Source organism: Pocillopora damicornis, chromosome 9 (assembly GCF_964200805.1).
Source record: "Pocillopora damicornis chromosome 9, jaPocDami1.2, whole genome shotgun sequence".
Taxonomy (NCBI): domain Eukaryota; kingdom Metazoa; phylum Cnidaria; class Anthozoa; order Scleractinia; family Pocilloporidae; genus Pocillopora; species Pocillopora damicornis.
Window position 1 is genome coordinate 8,122,285 of NC_142678.1, and position 17,850 is coordinate 8,140,134.

Here is a 17,850-nt window from a genome sequence, read left to right on the forward strand (position 1 = left end):
GACCTTTTGGCCGATAAATCGGTGGTTAACTTGACGGCGTGAACAAAGACGATCCAAAATCAGTCAGAACTTTGAAACTGATTCAGACCCTCGTACTCGACTTCAAATGAAAGTCATTAAATTCTATTCGGCTCATAGGAGTCACGGCGTCTGAGTACTTTTGTAGATGTCACTGATAAAAATGAAAGAAGTAACCCTATAAAATGGCTCTTGTCTGCTAGAGATCAAACCACGCTGGAGAATAAAACGATCTCCTGCTCACAGTTGTTCAACTATACTACATTAAGAAATACCCGCTTGAATCAAGATTAGCAAAAAAATGATTCGCTCTCCACTGTGATGATTGACCCTATTTCAAAAATTAGCTGTGCGTTGAACGCTAAAACTGTAAAGAATTTAGTATTATGGTGTCCACAGTTCGTCCTGCTGTCAAACTCAACTGACTTCGAAAAACACTCTCAACACTCTTTGTCACAGAACCAGAAAGCATCAATGAAAGCCCCATATACACCCACCCACACCCTCTTCAAGAAATCGCCCACACCCACATTGATTGGATTCATAGCAAAATGATCAGGTTTTAAGCGATAAAGGGAGCTATCGGCATTACTTTGATATGTATTCCCCAGAAAGCCATAATTATTGATCATCCAAGATAAGTCACGTTCATTTAAAAACAAATTGGGGAGTCTGTTGGATAAAAGCAAATAAAAAGCAATTGAGTGTTTACACGGTGAGGGAATACTCTAAAATCCTGCCATATGTTTCCTGTTTTTGATTTGTACGCGAAGGATTCTGTCATTCGCTCATTGGCTGACATGCATTTGTATTTAGGAGCTAAGGATCTTTTGCTAAGATCTTTCGCCAAGATATCCTTTCCCCGCCGAAAAAATACCCTAAAAGCGATAACACGTAAACGACACATAAACTTTCGACCTCATCGCCTGAAAACCACTCTTTCGGTGCTCAAAAAAAAAAAAAAAAAAAGAAAAAGAAAAAACAAAACAAAAAAATAAAAGATATTCAGTGTGTCCTTTCACTTACATTATCTCTTCGCTTTTCATTAAATTCTGTTAATTATACTGCGAATCACAACTTTCTTAGGAGAATGAGAATTTTCTGTCAAGAAAGCTGAGGAAAATTACACGCAAATTCTCATTCCCCTATAACTACAAAATCTATTTGTTCCTTACCATGTAGATGTGCAGATAAGGAATATGCGATAGAAGACACTAAGATAATCAGCCCAAACATTTTTCGTAACACTCCTACACCTTTCATCCCACCATAATGGTCAATTTTGCGCAGACACTCATTTTGCCAGCCGTTTCCATTGTTTCAACGATTCGTACCAGAGCTAGAGTTCCTTTCATAATAACAATCTGTGAAAGCTAGTTGACATGTATCAATCAGCTCTTGCTCTTTAATATTCTTGCTTTTAAAACGGTCCATAGACATTAACCAACTTTAATTACATGTTTTCATTTTCAAAAAATGCTTCACTGTACAGTTTTAACGATAGCATAACGAAAAGTATTAAGATAGACTCGTAAATTCGCTTAATATAAATAGATAGTGGGAGAACACTTGGGATAATAATCGTAAATTGCGAGTCCTTATTAGTGACTTCAGGGAGCGCGTTACGAAGGAATCGATCAGTAAGACAAAGAACCGAGTCTTTCAGCGGTTGGCTCTCACAAGAGTTTCTTTGTTAGAATTTCGTAGACCATTCGACGCCTGAAGTAAGGCATGTGTCTCTAGAAAAGAGCAAAATACATGTAAGCAAAAATACTTCCTGTAGTTTCACACATCTTCCTTAGTTGATTCGTACGATTGGGGATGAAATGGCTCGAAAGTAACGGAGGAAACGATATGAAAAGAATCGTAAATCTATCATATAAAGGGAAAAATTGCTTGATGCTAACTGGCTGAGACAAAGGACAAATGATACTCATTGATTGAACGCGCTTAAACTGAAGCTGCAAATACTTCATTTGAGCACTAAGTGCGACACGCTTCAAATGTTTAATTCCACTGAGCCTGATCCTAATGCAGTGGTCGCATCAAATTCAATAAAATTTGGAATTGTGTCCATAGAAGCTCCCGAATTACGGCACTGCCGAGAACCAATCAGCTTGCAAGGATCAACAATGATTTGAAAATGGTTGCAACAAAAAACCGAGCATTACATATTCGCATAAGTTGATGGTAGATATACTTCACTCGTTCACTTCTCAAACTTGTGAGCCATGTTGCGCAACAACCGAAAATAAAATTCGCATAAAGGGCGGCTACTCAATTTCTTCTTTACAATATTCATACCTGGTCAAAATCGAAAGGCGCTCTTCGTGATAAATACTCTGCGTACTGGAATTAGAGAAAGAAGAAAAAACGAAAATTATCTTTTACTAACAGTTTATCTTGAATTAACATAGCTCGGAGATACGAAGTTTCTTACTAAGTTTCATTAGATTCAGTCCAACATTCTAAATTCGGCTTGAACCGGAATCAGTGGACAAAAGGAATCAGTGGACAAAAGGAACCACCTCGTGGAATGTCCACCGCTAAATCCCATTTCAATTTCTTCATTTTATCTTCTAAGCATCGTTGTCATCCAGGAAATTTACCCCTTATGTACCGATTACTATAGCGGAGTTTTAGTCGTCTTCGAGCTTTCGTTCGGGCAAATTTGTTACCTTTTTGTTTGGAATTTAAAAAATTTTCGGAGTATTTATTTTGGCCAAATGTTGTGGTTCATTTAACAAGTTTAACACATATTTTCTACCGAGTTTGGACTCGACTCTTTTTTCGTAAACGGATTTTTCACACCCTTGATGAAGTGAGGCAAACGAACACAATGTTCGAAACAAAGGAAAAAAGGAAGAAGAGGTGGGAAATTATCGAAAACATGCACACAATAGACGTGATTGATAAGTGTCGTATACCAAAAGGAGATTTGGCACGAGCGTGGGACAAAGAAAAAAATTCTGAGTCCCCATGAGGACTTCTCTATTTCTTTACCGAACTCAAAACTTACCATCTCCCTTATTTCTATCTACAAACATTACGCTATCGACAATGCTGATCCTAGCAGTATGCAGGACGCGTGTCATATGAACTTCGTAATAAAACTCGCTGACCGTGGAGTCTGTGGCTCAGTGGTAGAGCACCGGAGCGTGGAATCCGAAGGTCTGAGATTCGATTCCTCGTGGAGACTCAGAATTTTTTCCTTGTCCCACGCTCGTGACAAGACGAAAAAACATCTTTTTTTATTTCTTTACCAAGCTCAAAACTTACCATCTCCCTTATTTCTATCTACAAGATGAGATCGGTTTGAGACATTATGTAGTAAAACCATCGAATTTGGCAGAAACAACAAAAGGAGGTTCTTGCGAGTCAGTGTAAAGAACACGAAAACTTGAATTATACCTTGCAGGCGAATACTCCACAGTCACATCCGTTAAGTTGCTCTGGTATATCCTGTAAACCACAGAAAAAAAATTGACGATATCAATTCTATCTTTAAAAAAAACGAGAAAAGGATATCTTTTTTGGAGGTTAACCCTTTCATCACAGGGAAATAGTCGCGTTATTGCGAATTTCCTTGGGTCAGCGAAAATGCTTCAAATTGACCAGACTTGCGATACCGGGCCAAAATTGAAGCGAGATACTGGTTGCAGTCAACTTCCGGAGACTAAGCCGACTTTAACGAACGACTTTAACAGGAGGTTTGCGTAGGATATCAAACGTTCGAGGTCTACAGTGGACTGCTTGTAGTCTGTTTTTTTTCGATCGCAAGCAAGAGTTTTGGGCGAGAAGATATTGGGAAAGTAAAACTTAGCACGTGATAGGGCTATCCCGACCCAGCTTCTTTCCAGTGCATGGGGCTGACAAAAAGCAGTACTGAACCAAACATTATTTACTTGGAAAGCGGAAATTACACTTAAAATGTAAGAAGTTTATCGGCCTACTATTTATAGGATAAACATTAATGCCGGACAAGTTCAAGGTTTGATAATTTGATCAGGGATTAAAAGAAACAAACTGACGAAGAATAATTTGATAGTAAAGCACCTTTGGAGAAACTGTCCTCCAGCCCGTCGAGTCAAACGGCACTTTCTTCTTGTCCAGTGATTCATTTTTCAAGTAGTCACTAAAAAAAGGAACACGCCTGACAATGAATTTCCACAAGATGGAAGTGGATATAGATGGAACACTACAACTTTTAGTTTTTTCTAATCATTATTATTTCTATCGGTTTAATCTCATTTTTCTCCATACTGGTGCGCGACGCAGTGGTCCAGCGGTTGGTAAAATGGACCTGGGTGGGGGGGGGGGGGGGGAAAAGAGAGAAATGGTGTGCTGTTTCTCACCTTAGTGCAGACAGGCATTGTGGATTGGAACCTTTGAGCGAGTCGTAATATGAGATACGTTTCCTATTAAAATCGATCACCTGAAGAACGAAGAGAACAAACTATAAGAGATCCGTCTATAACTTGACCTGAACTGACCATGTTGAGTCAAACAACCTGAATAAAGCTAAATAATCGTGCCTAAATATTCATATCATTACGTCCTCACGGCGTCGTATTCATTCTCATAGTTCTGCCGTTCAACCAAATGTAAATGTCCTGAAACACTCTCTTACATTTGAAAACGCAGCGCTGATACCACCGTTGTTTATCGTCGTAGTGCGGATGAAAAATGGCTTTACAAGATTTCCAGTGAGGACAAAATTATTTGCCAAGTGTGAACGGAGGCCAAAACGATCTTCGAGTGAATATCTAATTTTGTTCAATTGCATTATTTAATATGCCTTGTCGGAGGATCTGAATTGGCTAAAAAACGCAACATTAGTAACAAGAACGGGGATGAAAGGTTTTACAGTGAACTTTCTTACCGCGAGACACCAATGCATCCCTAGATGAATAGGAACAAGTACCACGTCCATCGCAAAAATATCCACCTACAACAACATCAAATACAAAATGAATGAAACCAAACACTTCAAACAATTGTTATTACTAAAGGGTGTAGAACTAAATAAACTATTAAAACAGTTGTTACAAATGCTCCAAAAGCACCCCTCCCCTTGGGGGGTCCTCATCGGTTTCCAAGGCTTGTAGACGCGCGGCTTGTGCACAATCGCGCCTGACTACTCACTAGGTATTTGTTATTAAATAAATACCAACAACAAAAGCAGCTTAAAAATATCAATCGACAATCTCTTGAAAACATTGATCAGGTTATCTTTTCGCAGCACAAGGGGCTAAATTGGACTAACTAAGGTGACCACAATTCGTGGAGAAGAAACACGCACAAAATCATGTTCCTTACCTTTTTCGTCCACCGTTTAAGGCTGGCATATCCTGATTTGATCAGTTTCGGATAAAAGAATGAATTAAAGGCGTGCACTTTCACATTTCCTTGTTGGTTGCTTCTCTCCATGATCAGGTTGAAAAAGAAGTTGATTATCTGCAAGATAATTGACGTAAAAAAAACACACAAATCAAATGGTATTGTTATCTGAAAACGCCTCAGCCATCTCTTATGTCTTGATAACTTTCTGAGTAGGATCCCCTAGCTATCATGTTAGAGTAATTTTCAGTTGAGTTTCGAAACTAATCTGGGATTAATTTGGTTTTGGCTCACTTCGCGATGTGATTGGCCCAAAAAATTCGCGCCATCCCTTCAACCAATCATATTCAGACTAAAACCGTTCGCAACTTCTTCACTCGTGTTTTCCAGCATGCGAAGCAATTAGCTTCGTTTTACTTTCAGTTGTAATAGACCTCTTTCGTGTCCATCCTCTCCCGTTACCACATAAAGTTCCTTGAAAGTTGGCTAGTACCCAATCACACTCCCAAGAGGGGAGGGGCAATGTGAGACGTGAATTGACTCCTTGACGTAAATGACGAAACACAGTGGCCCACGCTAGTTCTCCAATCCGCTTGTCCATTCCGGAGCTAGAATACAGTCTGTATGCCCGAGCTGTCTCCAGCCCATCTTCAAATGCCAATTTTAAATACCCTTCACCTCAGCTTACCTCATCATTGAGCCAGTTCAGATTACTGAGAGTTGCCACGTCACTTCTCTTCAGAGTCACTCGGAAGCCTTCAACAAGAGGATCTTCAGAATACCCAGGGGCTAGTGCTGCATCAACCTAAAGAAGGATTTTGAATGAAGAACTCTTCCTCTAAACAAAAACCTGGTAACTAATACAGAGGGCTAGGTCAACGCTTTGTAAGTCGCTACAGCATAACCGACAGGATGATTTCTTTGAACGTTCCTACTGCAAAAATAACTTGAAAGAACTCTGCCAATTGTATCTCAACTTAATTCAAAAGCAATCCGTTCTTATTCTTTCCAGTTTTACCCGCCTTTGTTCGTGATTGGCTTATCTATGTTTTGTTGATTGTGTTATCTGATCGTCCGCGAGAGAGTGTTCTTGTCTTGGTGACAACAACTGACGTTTCGAAAACGTGAGCGTTGACTCGTTTGAAGGGAGCAAAGCCAAAGAAACAGAAACAAAACTCGTCAATATAAAAATACTCAAACCACATGTGATCCAAGCCGTGTGAGAAGTGAAGGCTTTTGCTTCCACCCCGCCACCCTTGCTCCTAAGTAAGGATGAAAGTAAGAAAGTAAGTCAAAGCATTTTGAACTCACCATTCTCTCCATTTCATCCGTGAGCGGCACAAACGAGTCTGTTATTTCTTCTACTTCTTCCTCTGCCTGGTAAAGAACATATGCGATCTCATAAACTTTTTAGCACGAATTTACATTTAACCATTAAGGTATTCCAAGTAAGTAACTAAAGCGTTTGATGTCACTTAAACTATTTGTAACGTGAGCGCATATGAAAAGATCACGTGCATGTGTGAACACGAACGAGTCCCTCTCAGTTGAAAGAACACTTGGCTGGATATCGCTTAGAATTTCGAGATAACGATTCTTGCAATTGGAAAAGGATGCTTGGTGTACAATGCACAACTTCACAGATTATATATAACCGAAGGAGCAAACGCAGGGGATGCCCGAAGAGAACACCATCACACCGGTGAAATGCACGTCTCAGGATTAGAAGATCGTCTGGGTTTTTCAGGCTTCTGACCAGATAATTTCAAAATGGATAATTCCATTGAAAACGTTGGGGGTTAACTTAGACCCTATTTTTTTTAAAGCGCTGTAAAGTTGGAGTGAGAGAGCAGACAAAAAGTATTAACTCCCACTTTCCCAGAGAACTTTTTCTGTCATGAGCAGTTTGCTCTTACCTTGCTCATTCTCATTTCGCGGGCTGTTTTATCGTACATCATGCACTCACGAAATTAAAGCGTCGATGCTGTGTAAACAACTTAAAGATAGCACTGATTTAAAATACCTCTTCTTCCTCATCTTCGTCTAGTCCTAAGTTCCTTCTTCTCAGTCGTTCCTTTATCTAAAATCAAAGACAAGCCAGTATGAATATCAAATAATATAAGACATTAAATTTCAGCCATATTCGTACATGTAAATTATCCACCAAATAATATACTTGGAAATCATTTTGTTTAATCGTTTCCTCGACTAGGCGGACAAAAAACCTCCTTCATTTCACGTTTATGACTTGAAAATAACATTAAAACCCACATATTTTTTGCACATGTAAAGCTTGTACCGGCAGCTCGGTTTACGAGACAACAACATACTGGTATACATAGAAGCTCTATAATAAAAGTACTAAAAAATATATCCTTCCTATGGGAATCCCTACGATAGAGAAGGCAATTTTCCATCCCGTAACCCTGATAACCACGTGCATGCATCACTATTACAAGAAAAAGACGTCTACATTGTTCCTAGCACTTCGTTACTTAGGAAGTTTCAATGCACAAGGAATCCTGGTAGACTACATTACACTGTCATTTTTTATTGTGTGAAACAAAGGAGGCGAGATCTCAACAAATACAAGACCAGTCAGTCTATGATAATCGATAATAAATTGTAGATTTCTACAGTGCATAAAACTGTACCTTGTCTTTAATAGCTTGCGTTTCTTCTTCTCGCTGAAAGAGGGAAGTAATGGAAATGCCATCAGTATCACCTCACATCAGCTTCTTGATCGAACACAACAACAGTAAGACCTGTTTTTATATCGGTAGATTGATTTACGGATTACAGCTACTGTACATGCAACACGCAAATGCTGTGATAGAGCGAAATCAACCACAAGACTGTATGACTTAAGCTATAAAGTTAGTTAATGTATGCTCAAACGTTGACATCTCAAATCTACAGAGTGTGTGAACTGACTTATACACATCATAAATGTTTATAACGTTTGCGAACTGACTTCTACACGTTTGCGAACTGACTAGAGACGTTTGCGAAACGACCGTTGGCGAAACGACCGACATTCACTATTAAAGAGCAACTCTGCAAAACTGTTACCTTTTCCTTTATTGCTTTCAGTTTCTTTTCTTCTTTTGAAATCTCCCTTTGTCGGGCTAAACTATCCTCTGATAGGAGATTTCGCCTGTAAACCGAAAAAATAAACGAATGACAAAGTACTGAGTACTTTCGTTCTACGCGCACGCACAAGTCCGTTTGTCCTTCTTAGACAGCAGTCATGGGAAGATTTGTAGTATTTCTCTTCATAAAGATAAGGGTCCTGTTTGTCAGAAGAGTACCCTGTATATGTGGGCAAAGAGAATTTTTCGCTCACGTTAACACTGAATTGCCCCCTGTAGTAAGTACTCTAAGTATTGCCCTGCATGTATGTTTGTAGTGCAATATCTTATCACTTCAGAAAAAAAAAGGCCATTGATAAGTAATAACATGTGAAAACAGAAGTAGGATTAAGTCTTTGCTAACACATACCATCTTGTGGTCCAGTCCTCATCAAAAGGATTGTGAATATCAGACGTGTCCAGTGTCCTGTTGCTTTAAATAAAAAGGAACGAAATGAATGAAAAATTTACAAAATTGGAGACCAAGGAGACTCAAAGATAGGTTCTAAGAAGTAGGTAGCCTGTTTTGGGCGTTCAGTAAAAAAACGGAGCGAAATATCAAAACGGCACGATGGTAGCGGCACAGCGAAAACGAGGTAGGTTCTGCTCGACTCGACCCAAGTCTCTCTCAATTTTTTCGCTCCTCCGCTACTATCGCACTGTTTACCAACGCGCTTCGGTGTCATCAACGGAACACCTTGAATAGGCTTAGAAGTAGGAAAAAAATGCAGCTGTGATCATAAATCCTCTCAACTCTCAACATCCAAATTGTAATTCTCCCTACTATCTGCCATAAGTTTTCTTGTACATGAGACTAAAGTATTAGGTCCTATATCAAGATAACGTTCCCAAGCTGATAACTTCTTCCAATATCATCACCTGTGTCTGAGACGATGTAAAGTTTTCTGTTTATAACTAAGGAGGGCCAAAGGGTTATCAACACAACTACACAAGCAGTGAACACACAGTGCATTACATACAATTCTGCAAAGCATGGAGTATAATTTTCAATTTACCTTGATCTGGTGATACTGTTTGGAGGCGATATGTTGGTTGTACCTGTAAACCACAAATACAGTTCAAACTGTAACATGGAGCTAAATAAACCTACCTCCTACTTTTAAAAAAACTGTTATACAAGTTTTCAGTTAAAAGAAAATTTAAGTCTACTTTAAGGACGTGAAGTGCAGATGGTGGAGTGAGACTCTCCAACCACTTGATTATGAACTCGTTAGAAACCTACTGTGTACTAGGGGCTCATACACTCCTGTACTGTGTCAACCAGTTGTGTCAGAAATAGTCTACAAGTACATATGTCACATGCAGCCAGGTTGTGCAGACAGAGGCACAATTTTCAAAAGAATCTTTGTATAATGTTTAAATTCTATACCATGTAAGTTTTCTCTATATCACTGGGAGAGTTACTGCAAGAAACATCACTTAAAGTTTCAGCTTTGCAAAATACTTTTAGACCTCATTCTGTCAAATATTTCACCCCAGCACATCTAAACTTTGAAAAGAACTCTACACTAAATTAATACAAACCTGGTCTTGAATACAAGCTAACATCTGTTGTGACCTTACGTGACCTGTTGGCTGATCTCCTTGGAGATGCTGTTACTTTCAACCTTGTTGCTGACAGGGGAGGGGAGGCTGGAATAGTGAATGACACAGGGGGTGACACTAAGGTAGATCTTGGTGACAGGAGGCTTCCACTTCCAGACCTGAGTGGTAGAGCCATACAACATTATTCAAAAAAAAAAATTACAAATGATAGAGTGATTTTGTTTTACTGGTTTTTCTGACATCTCAGTGCTACAATTGAGGTATTGTACATGTATATGCCACTGATAACATGAGGAAAGCAATTTAAATGCCAATGTATGCAGAAGATGTTATTGTATCATGGTACACAGTTATTCATTTAAGTGGAGGTGAATAGTGGTGGATATTTAACCTTAGAACTCCCATGAGTGACCAAGACAGAATTTCTCCTCACAAATCAATACAATATTAACCAGATTAGTGATGAGAATAAAGAAGAATATCAATTTGGAGATAATTAGTTGATCCAGTACAAAATTCTCTGAACTAGCATTATAAGAATTGTATTGTTGACAGTAAGGAGAATAACAATTTGATCTGGAAGTTGAAGGATTAAACTAAGCCTTGAAGTTGCAAGGTGAATATCCCGAATTTTCACCAATTCTAAGTATAAAGCACACTAAAACCAAAATTAGTTCAACTCTGTCAATATACTGCAAAATGGTCAGAGATGAAACTCTTGACAAGATTTTGTCGCTTTGGCTGCTTGGAAATGAAAACCTTATTTGATGGGTGAAAACATAATTTTTATAATAGTTGGGGATATTTTGCAAGTTGTGTTGCATTTTTCTGAGCCTGTGGGGGTGAGGAAAATGCCAGCAACAAGAAAAAATAATGTCTCATAAGTTAAACCATCGGGTAGGAGATTTAATACTCTGCTAACTTTTAGCTTTTGTCTTCTAGTTTTCGAAATACATCCTATGGCCTCATCTGAGCTTCTTACTGATTGCATAGGGCATGCACCAAAGATGAAAACAATAGCAATAAGATAATTTAAGGGTTTTCATAGCCAACAAAAAAATTTGTAAAAGTTTGTTGTTAAAAAAGCAAAGCCAAAAAACAGGGGAAAAATAACACAATTAAAATCATTCCCAGAGGCCATTTTGTTACTCCATTTTCCTTCTGTATTTTTGCTCTGTTCTACAGTGTAATACCATGGCATATCTTGCATAATCCATTACCATAATAATGGTAAAATGACAGTAGTGGAAGAATAAAACTTGCTAACCAGTTCACTATCATTTGTACCTTGTGTAGGATCTTGTCTTGGTAAGAAAGTCAGTTTCCACATACAATGGTTCATCTAATACTGTTCTGTTCCCTGTACGATCTTTTCTATCAGGTGTCTCTATGTTGGTAAACTGAGCCACTAACTGCCTGTATCTGTCTCGTTCTTCCAGGCGAACAACCTTGTATGACAGAAAAACAGGAATGCACTGTAAATAGACTGTATACAATGCCCTATGTAAAAGTAAGGTATTTTGGTCATTGTAACTCTTTACATCCTAACATCAGTATGCATAGTCTTCATACAGTTTTCTTTATCTTCCCTAAGGTACTGAGTGGGAGAATTTGCTTAACAATCAAGGGCTGCGTTAGATGGTGATATCACAAGGAAAAATTAGACGCTAGTCACCCACAGGTGTAAAAATTTAATCACAAATCACAAGATACTGTACAAGCACTGTAGGTGAGGTACAGTAACAAGGTGCATGTGAGAGGCTGAGATAAAAGTCTTTTAGTCTCTCTCAGATGCCAACAGAAATAGAGAAATACTCATAAATATATAATTAAGTTACAGATAAATTTGTAATAAATGAATAATTACAGTGTCCATGAATATCATGTAAACAAATGGGTGGAAACATGTATTGTGTATTGATTAAAGAGATGGCAAGGAACAATGATAATGTACATGCAGCAATGATCTAACAGCTTAGTTCTGAAAAGGGCTGTTTTCCATTAGGGTTTACGCTCAATTTGTTACATGCTGAGTTCCCTACATTTAAGTTCACTACATGTCTGCTGCACAAATATGGAGTTTGCTAACATCAGCTGACCAAGTTTGCTACCAAACAAAAATAACAATTCAGAAGGAAAACTCTTTCAAGACTTTAGAACTACAAAGAATTTACAATGTATTGGTGCCTAGCCACTTCCACTTGGGCGAGAAATGTCCTCTCTCAGTAGACCTTTATTTAACCAACTCTCACTCTTGCTTTTGCATTCTAAACTTAGGTGTAAACTTAAAAGAACAAATGAGATTTTACATGAATAATTCAGGTTAGAAACTTTAGGTTACACTGGGTTTATTGATGAAGTGAACTCAAAGATGAATGGAGCTACATTGTAACATGTACAGTGTAGTGAACTTGAAAGTAGCAAACTTGAAATGCAGCAAAACTGTTACTGGCAGTAAGAGTGACTGGTGGACTGCAAACCTGAGTGTGAGTCAAAACAGAGTCAACATCTACTGAATATAACAATGATTTCCTCTCAGATTGTCAAATGTCAGCCACAGTCACCAGCACTTTTCAGTACATGTAATTCTTAACACAAACAGCCATGCTATACTTGTACACTGCACTTGGCCCCTAACAATTTCAAGCCTTACCCTTTCTGCTGTGCTTGTAAATCTCCCCCCTTCAATTGGAGATCTCCTTCCCACAGTCTCTTCTGTGGTCTTCCGTGATCTTGAGGGAGACCTACTTCCAGATTGAGAAGGTCCAGGCAAGTTGCATTCTAATGTTCTTTCACTTTTGTACTGGTTAGCATTGTACAATCTACCATTGGGGGTGTTTTTATATTTTGATGCTGGTGAGATAAATGCATTATAAGTTGTTACAATTAGCTGAACAACACTGAACAGATGAGAAAAAAATTGGATACAGTTAATTCAATTTGGATGCTCTTTTTGGTTAAAAATACACCATGCCAATAATACTGTGTTGCTCTTAAATTTAAAACTAAAATACTAATTTGTTTGTTTGTTTATTTTTTTTCTTATTTTAACAATGATTTCTCAATTAACTGATCCTGCTCTCTCTCAATACATCTTCACTGCAACATAGCAGACAGTTCAAATAAATGGTACTTAATTGGACTCAATGTTTCGATTGAAGAAAAATGATTGATATGGCATTCATGTATTTTAGCCAATAATAACACTGGAATAATGAGAGAACAAGAAAAACAATTTTCATCATAATTCATGTGAAATAGTTCTTATTCTTGCACAGGAAGAACTTACAATCATATTTTCTTTCAGATGTTCTTGTCATGCTCAAGTTTTGCTTTGTGGATGTTGTTAATCTCATCTTGTTTTTTCTTGGGTGAGACTGTACAGGTGATGTTTCTGGTCTCCTGCCTCTATGCAAGGGTTTCCTTGTCAATCTAGAACTCCCTTGTTGTCCCAAGTTGTCTGTGCAAATGCTCTGCAATTAGGAAAGCACCAGTTTTAATGGCTTAACCCTCTACACCATAATGTAAGTATGTATATTCTCTACACTGTTCTTTATAAATTTCTTGTGATGCTGACAAAGAGCTTCTCTAGTCAGTGATCATATCCTTTATTCTCATGACCTCAATTTGTGATTCAGAGGGTGATATTGTAAGGAGAAACTAGCTGCTAGTTACTCTGAGGAGTCAAAAGGGTTAAATGAGAACAAGAGAAACCTTTCTAATGGAAACAGAACCATATAAAAGTCTCAAGTTATGAAAAAGCTCTTTGATATTCTAAGGCATCCTGGCATATACCAAATCCTGACTAATGGAACCTGACGTGGTAATTAAAGTAGGTGCCTACTAAAGTCTGGAGGTTTTATTATCAAGATTCTAAAAAGTATTTAGAGTCAGCATCTACCCAACCCTAATATATGGTGTAACTGCCATGATAAATAAGTAAAGCAAGTAAAACATTGAGTACAGCAAGCAGCCTTAAATCCCAGACTAAGTACTGATAGACAACAAGGTATGTGTATAAACAGCTATTGCAATCCATGCATTATACAGTCATGTACTGTAGGTGCACAAGATGCTGATTTTGGTGTGTCTGCTGTATATTACCAAGTTAACATTTCCCAATTCCCTTCATGTCTAGAGTAATTTTCAACAGTAAAAACAATTTGTAACGATAAAATGTTGTGGCAAAAGATGGACATCACATACTCATTTAAATTGTCAACATATAATGATGAGAAAAAATTATTACATTATGATTGTAATAAATCTAAAACATTACTGCTCAAGATAATAACACACTAGCTTTAATGTTGTCTCCTTCCTCTTTGGTCAATGACCTTATCCCTTAACCATAAGAAAACACATACTGTATCAACCTAGTTTTTTGTCATTTTAACTTGAAACTGTTTCACACCATACCATGCATATGAAAAAAGTAGTCTTGAGTCTGATATCATTACAAACATGTGAATGTACTATAGACAGTGCAGCTCAAAGGTAACAGGACCAAAATGTGTGTTAAACATGAACAAAGCAAGTCTAAGACCAGACACATACTACTCTCGACAGACAAGCATACGCATCTGTTGATAGAAAGTGTGAACTAGCCCATTTTTTTTTCTACTGTGGAATGATCATTGCTTAATTAAATGGGCATTGCATTTGCAGCAAAACACAATGCAGTTAAAGTTCACCAAAACAGGTATTTAGCGCTAATTACTTGTCTGCTAAGTCCCCTTATCTTTGAGCTGCACTGTAATATCTTTTACTCACACTAATAGGTCTTGTATATGCAGAACTTGTCTGTTTTTCCATAATTTCATCCTCAGCCTCATTAAGGTCTCTGCTTAAAGAAGTGTTAGTGACATCTTGATTATCTCCTTTGACCACGTACTGCCAGATGTATCTACCAGACCAGGTTTTCACCTTCTGAACAAAATCCGAAAAACTATGAAGAGGGCTGTTGTCACTGTTTTCACCAGCAGCTGAGTGGAAACAGATTCAAACAGTTATAATTATTTACACAGTTATTCTCAGCACAGCACACACAGTTACACTTTTACACTGCAGGGAGTGCATTATCTTTCAGGGCAGAGGAAATGGAAGATGGTATATTCATTAAATAACAAAGACAAGTTTCCTTTTGCCTCTTCCTTTCCTGGGGGATCAAGGATAGTGTGGTTAAAAGAATACTCATCCCATTCCTGCCACTGCTGGCCAAGGTACAATTCTCTACTGGCATCAATTGTGGGTTGAATTTATTAACAGTTTTCATCCCTGTAGCATGCAGTTTTGTCCAGGTTTATTGGTTTTCCTACGTCCACAAGAGTAAATGTGCCAAATTCCAGCTTGGCCTTGCTCAACAAATATTTGCAAAACAATTTCTTAAACTCATCAGAATTACACAGATCAACAAATTCCATATTACCATTGAATATCAGCATTTTATCCCACATTAAAAATGCTTAAACAATTCAATTTAACATTGTTACATCAACCATGTAGCTTTGGTACCAAACTGTAGCATCAATACCATCTCAGAGTTTGCTTCAAAACTGTATATCCCTTTATTATGTTCTCATATTCTTTGTTTTATCAACCATGTGGCTTCAGTATCAAAATGCAGCTTCAAAACTATATCAGAGTTTGCTATAAAACTGTTTATCACTTTATCATATTCTTTTAAAATATATGCAGCTGCTTATGCACTCACCTCCTTCTAAATTTCTTAACCTCTTAGCTGGTGGTGTCTAATGTCAAAAACGAAAAAAGCATTCAGCAATTAGGTCTTTGTTAAACTAAGCCTTTTACAATGCTCTGGTCAACATCTTGCAATAAAAGAAATAACTGCACATTTATTGTTATAATAAAGGAAAGACACTTATCCATGCACTCTAAACCTTAACACGATTAAATTTCCATCTTTACATGAATTTCCTCTTCAAAATTCCACTCTTTCGTAAAGTTAGATACTGCCTTTGTAATAATAAAATTATGTGACCATCATATGACACCTCAAAATTTCAACCTCCCCTTTCAAAATTCATGCTATGTTTACTTTTTCTTCCTTGCTGTTTAAAATTGGAGAAAAACTTAAGTATACAGGACCACCAAGATCCACCTAATGCAAAGTCTTTACAGGACCAAGAAACGCAAAATAAGAACTGCAGTGTACAGTGACTCAATTAGATGTAAACAAGAGACCCCACATTCTAAAGTCTTGCCAGAATTATGAGTTATAGATGTACTAACCTGAAGTACATCTGTTATAACATCCTCGTCTTCCCTATAAGAACAAAATGCATGTCGATGAATTCTAAAAGAGTCGAAATCTATACGCAGTAAACATGGATGACAACTTGTAAGTTATTGTAATACATCACTGTATAAGTACGAACGAAACTAAGTGTTTCGGATGACAAAAGTTGGTTGCCATTCCCTCGACGAAAGACTTGGTATTTGTTCAAACAACGTACCGGAAAAAGATAAGTCAGCCTCCTATAATTCAGATATTTTGGGATGAATTGCAAATAAAGCTGCCTTGTTATGCCCAATATCATATCAACTTTTATGAGGATCGCCATAATTTACACCTTTAAATCCCAACATAACTCTAAATCGTGCCCAGGAAAAGACACAGAACCAAACAGGATATATTAAAATACCTCTCTCTTCGGCGTTTGTCCCCTGCTTTCCTTCCAGAGAAAGAATATGAGCGAATATTTTCATAAAAAGACGATAAAGATGCCAACATGGTGGCTCTTACGAAATTACCGCCATCAGAAAACCACTGGTCAAATGCAGGCGAGTGTGACGTCACGTCATGGAGGAAAACTCATCGCTCTCCGATCTTTCATCCCATTACATTTCTTCAAAGTTCTTCGAGAATTCGGCGGTGTGCGAGTTCATGTTTTTGTTTTCAAGAAAAATACTTCGATTATCTTAAGAGGAGAATTAAGTGAAATCATTATGATGCCTAATTGTCTCTCGTGACGTCATAGATAGTGGGCTGTATTTCTACGGGGGACAATTATTTACTATGGGATAATTATCCTCGGCTCTGCGGGCTGAGACGCCCACAGGACAACCAAATTCAAGCCAGCTGGCTGACTAGCGGTTGTGCTTAAATCCTAACGAGTTTCCGAGTCGGCTGATTATCGGAAATTGTGATGAAATATGATTGAAAATATGATATTTTGGAAGAAAAATGTAGATTTTTTTAAGTGCTTAAAAATTTGTGTATCTTCATTAATGAAACAAGTCCTACTGAGCGCACTGTTTGTTATGAGTCCTTTGTTGAATATGCTTTAATGTTTAACAAAGTCAAATCCCTTTGAGTAACTCTCATTATTTAATCCATGTTTGCTGTCTGTTACTGTGAAAATATCAACTTATCATTTTTGATGCAGAACCTTGCCATTATTTTTATTGTTAGCTTGACTGTTGAAGGTGTGTCAAAGAACTTCATTGGTTAAGACAGAGGGAGTGATTTTGATAAGACATTGTTATAAACCAAAAACTGAGGATTGCTACAACAGCCAACCAGAATAGAGGTAAACATTACATTCAATAACTTACAACTAAAATGATGTACATAGTAATTCCCAATAAGCATGGGAAAATCTCTTTAACAAACTTGTGATATTTTTTACCAATTTACCATCTTTTTCAATGGTCCTTGCTGCATTTACAAACTTGTAAAATGTTTTAGTTCTGAGAAGGTGGGGTGAGTTTGTCTTGTGCAATGTAAATTCAATTTTTCATCATTTATTTGAGACATGAATTTGAATTTGAT

General features: G+C 37.6%; 1 protein-coding gene across 1 annotated transcript; it reads right to left on the reverse strand.

Annotated features, from left to right (window-relative positions):
• Positions 1-1,395: 1,395 nt before the first annotated feature.
• LOC113669604 (uncharacterized) lies at positions 1,396-17,056 on the reverse strand. Its single transcript, XM_027185671.2, has 22 exons — positions 16,721-17,056; positions 16,308-16,341; positions 15,769-15,805; positions 14,829-15,040; positions 13,345-13,528; positions 12,709-12,908; positions 11,343-11,503; positions 10,035-10,213; positions 9,506-9,548; positions 8,860-8,922; positions 8,431-8,515; positions 8,013-8,045; positions 7,382-7,438; positions 6,670-6,735; positions 6,047-6,163; positions 5,338-5,475; positions 4,901-4,966; positions 4,374-4,453; positions 4,075-4,153; positions 3,430-3,480; positions 2,323-2,367; positions 1,396-1,757 (listed from the first exon to the last, which is right to left on the reverse strand). The coding sequence occupies exons 1-22, from the start codon at positions 16,807-16,809 to the stop codon at positions 1,695-1,697; spliced, it is 2,082 nt and encodes a 693-aa protein (XP_027041472.2). The 5' UTR covers positions 16,810-17,056; the 3' UTR covers positions 1,396-1,694.
• Positions 17,057-17,850: the final 794 nt, after the last annotated feature.

What these genes read in the sequence shown, in the direction of transcription:
- LOC113669604 (XM_027185671.2), bottom strand. Translation starts at nt 16,809, where the DNA reads ATGTTGGCATCTTTATCGTCTTTTTATGAAAATATTCGCTCATATTCT. An exon ending in TTATAACAGATGTACTTCAG is followed by an intron (nt 15,806 to 16,307) that starts GTTAGTACATCT and finishes TTTTGACATTAG; the next exon opens with ACACCACCAGCTAAGAGGTT. An exon ending in ATCTGAAAGAAAATATGATT is followed by an intron (nt 12,909 to 13,344) that starts GTAAGTTCTTCC and finishes TTATCTCACCAG; the next exon opens with CATCAAAATATAAAAACACC.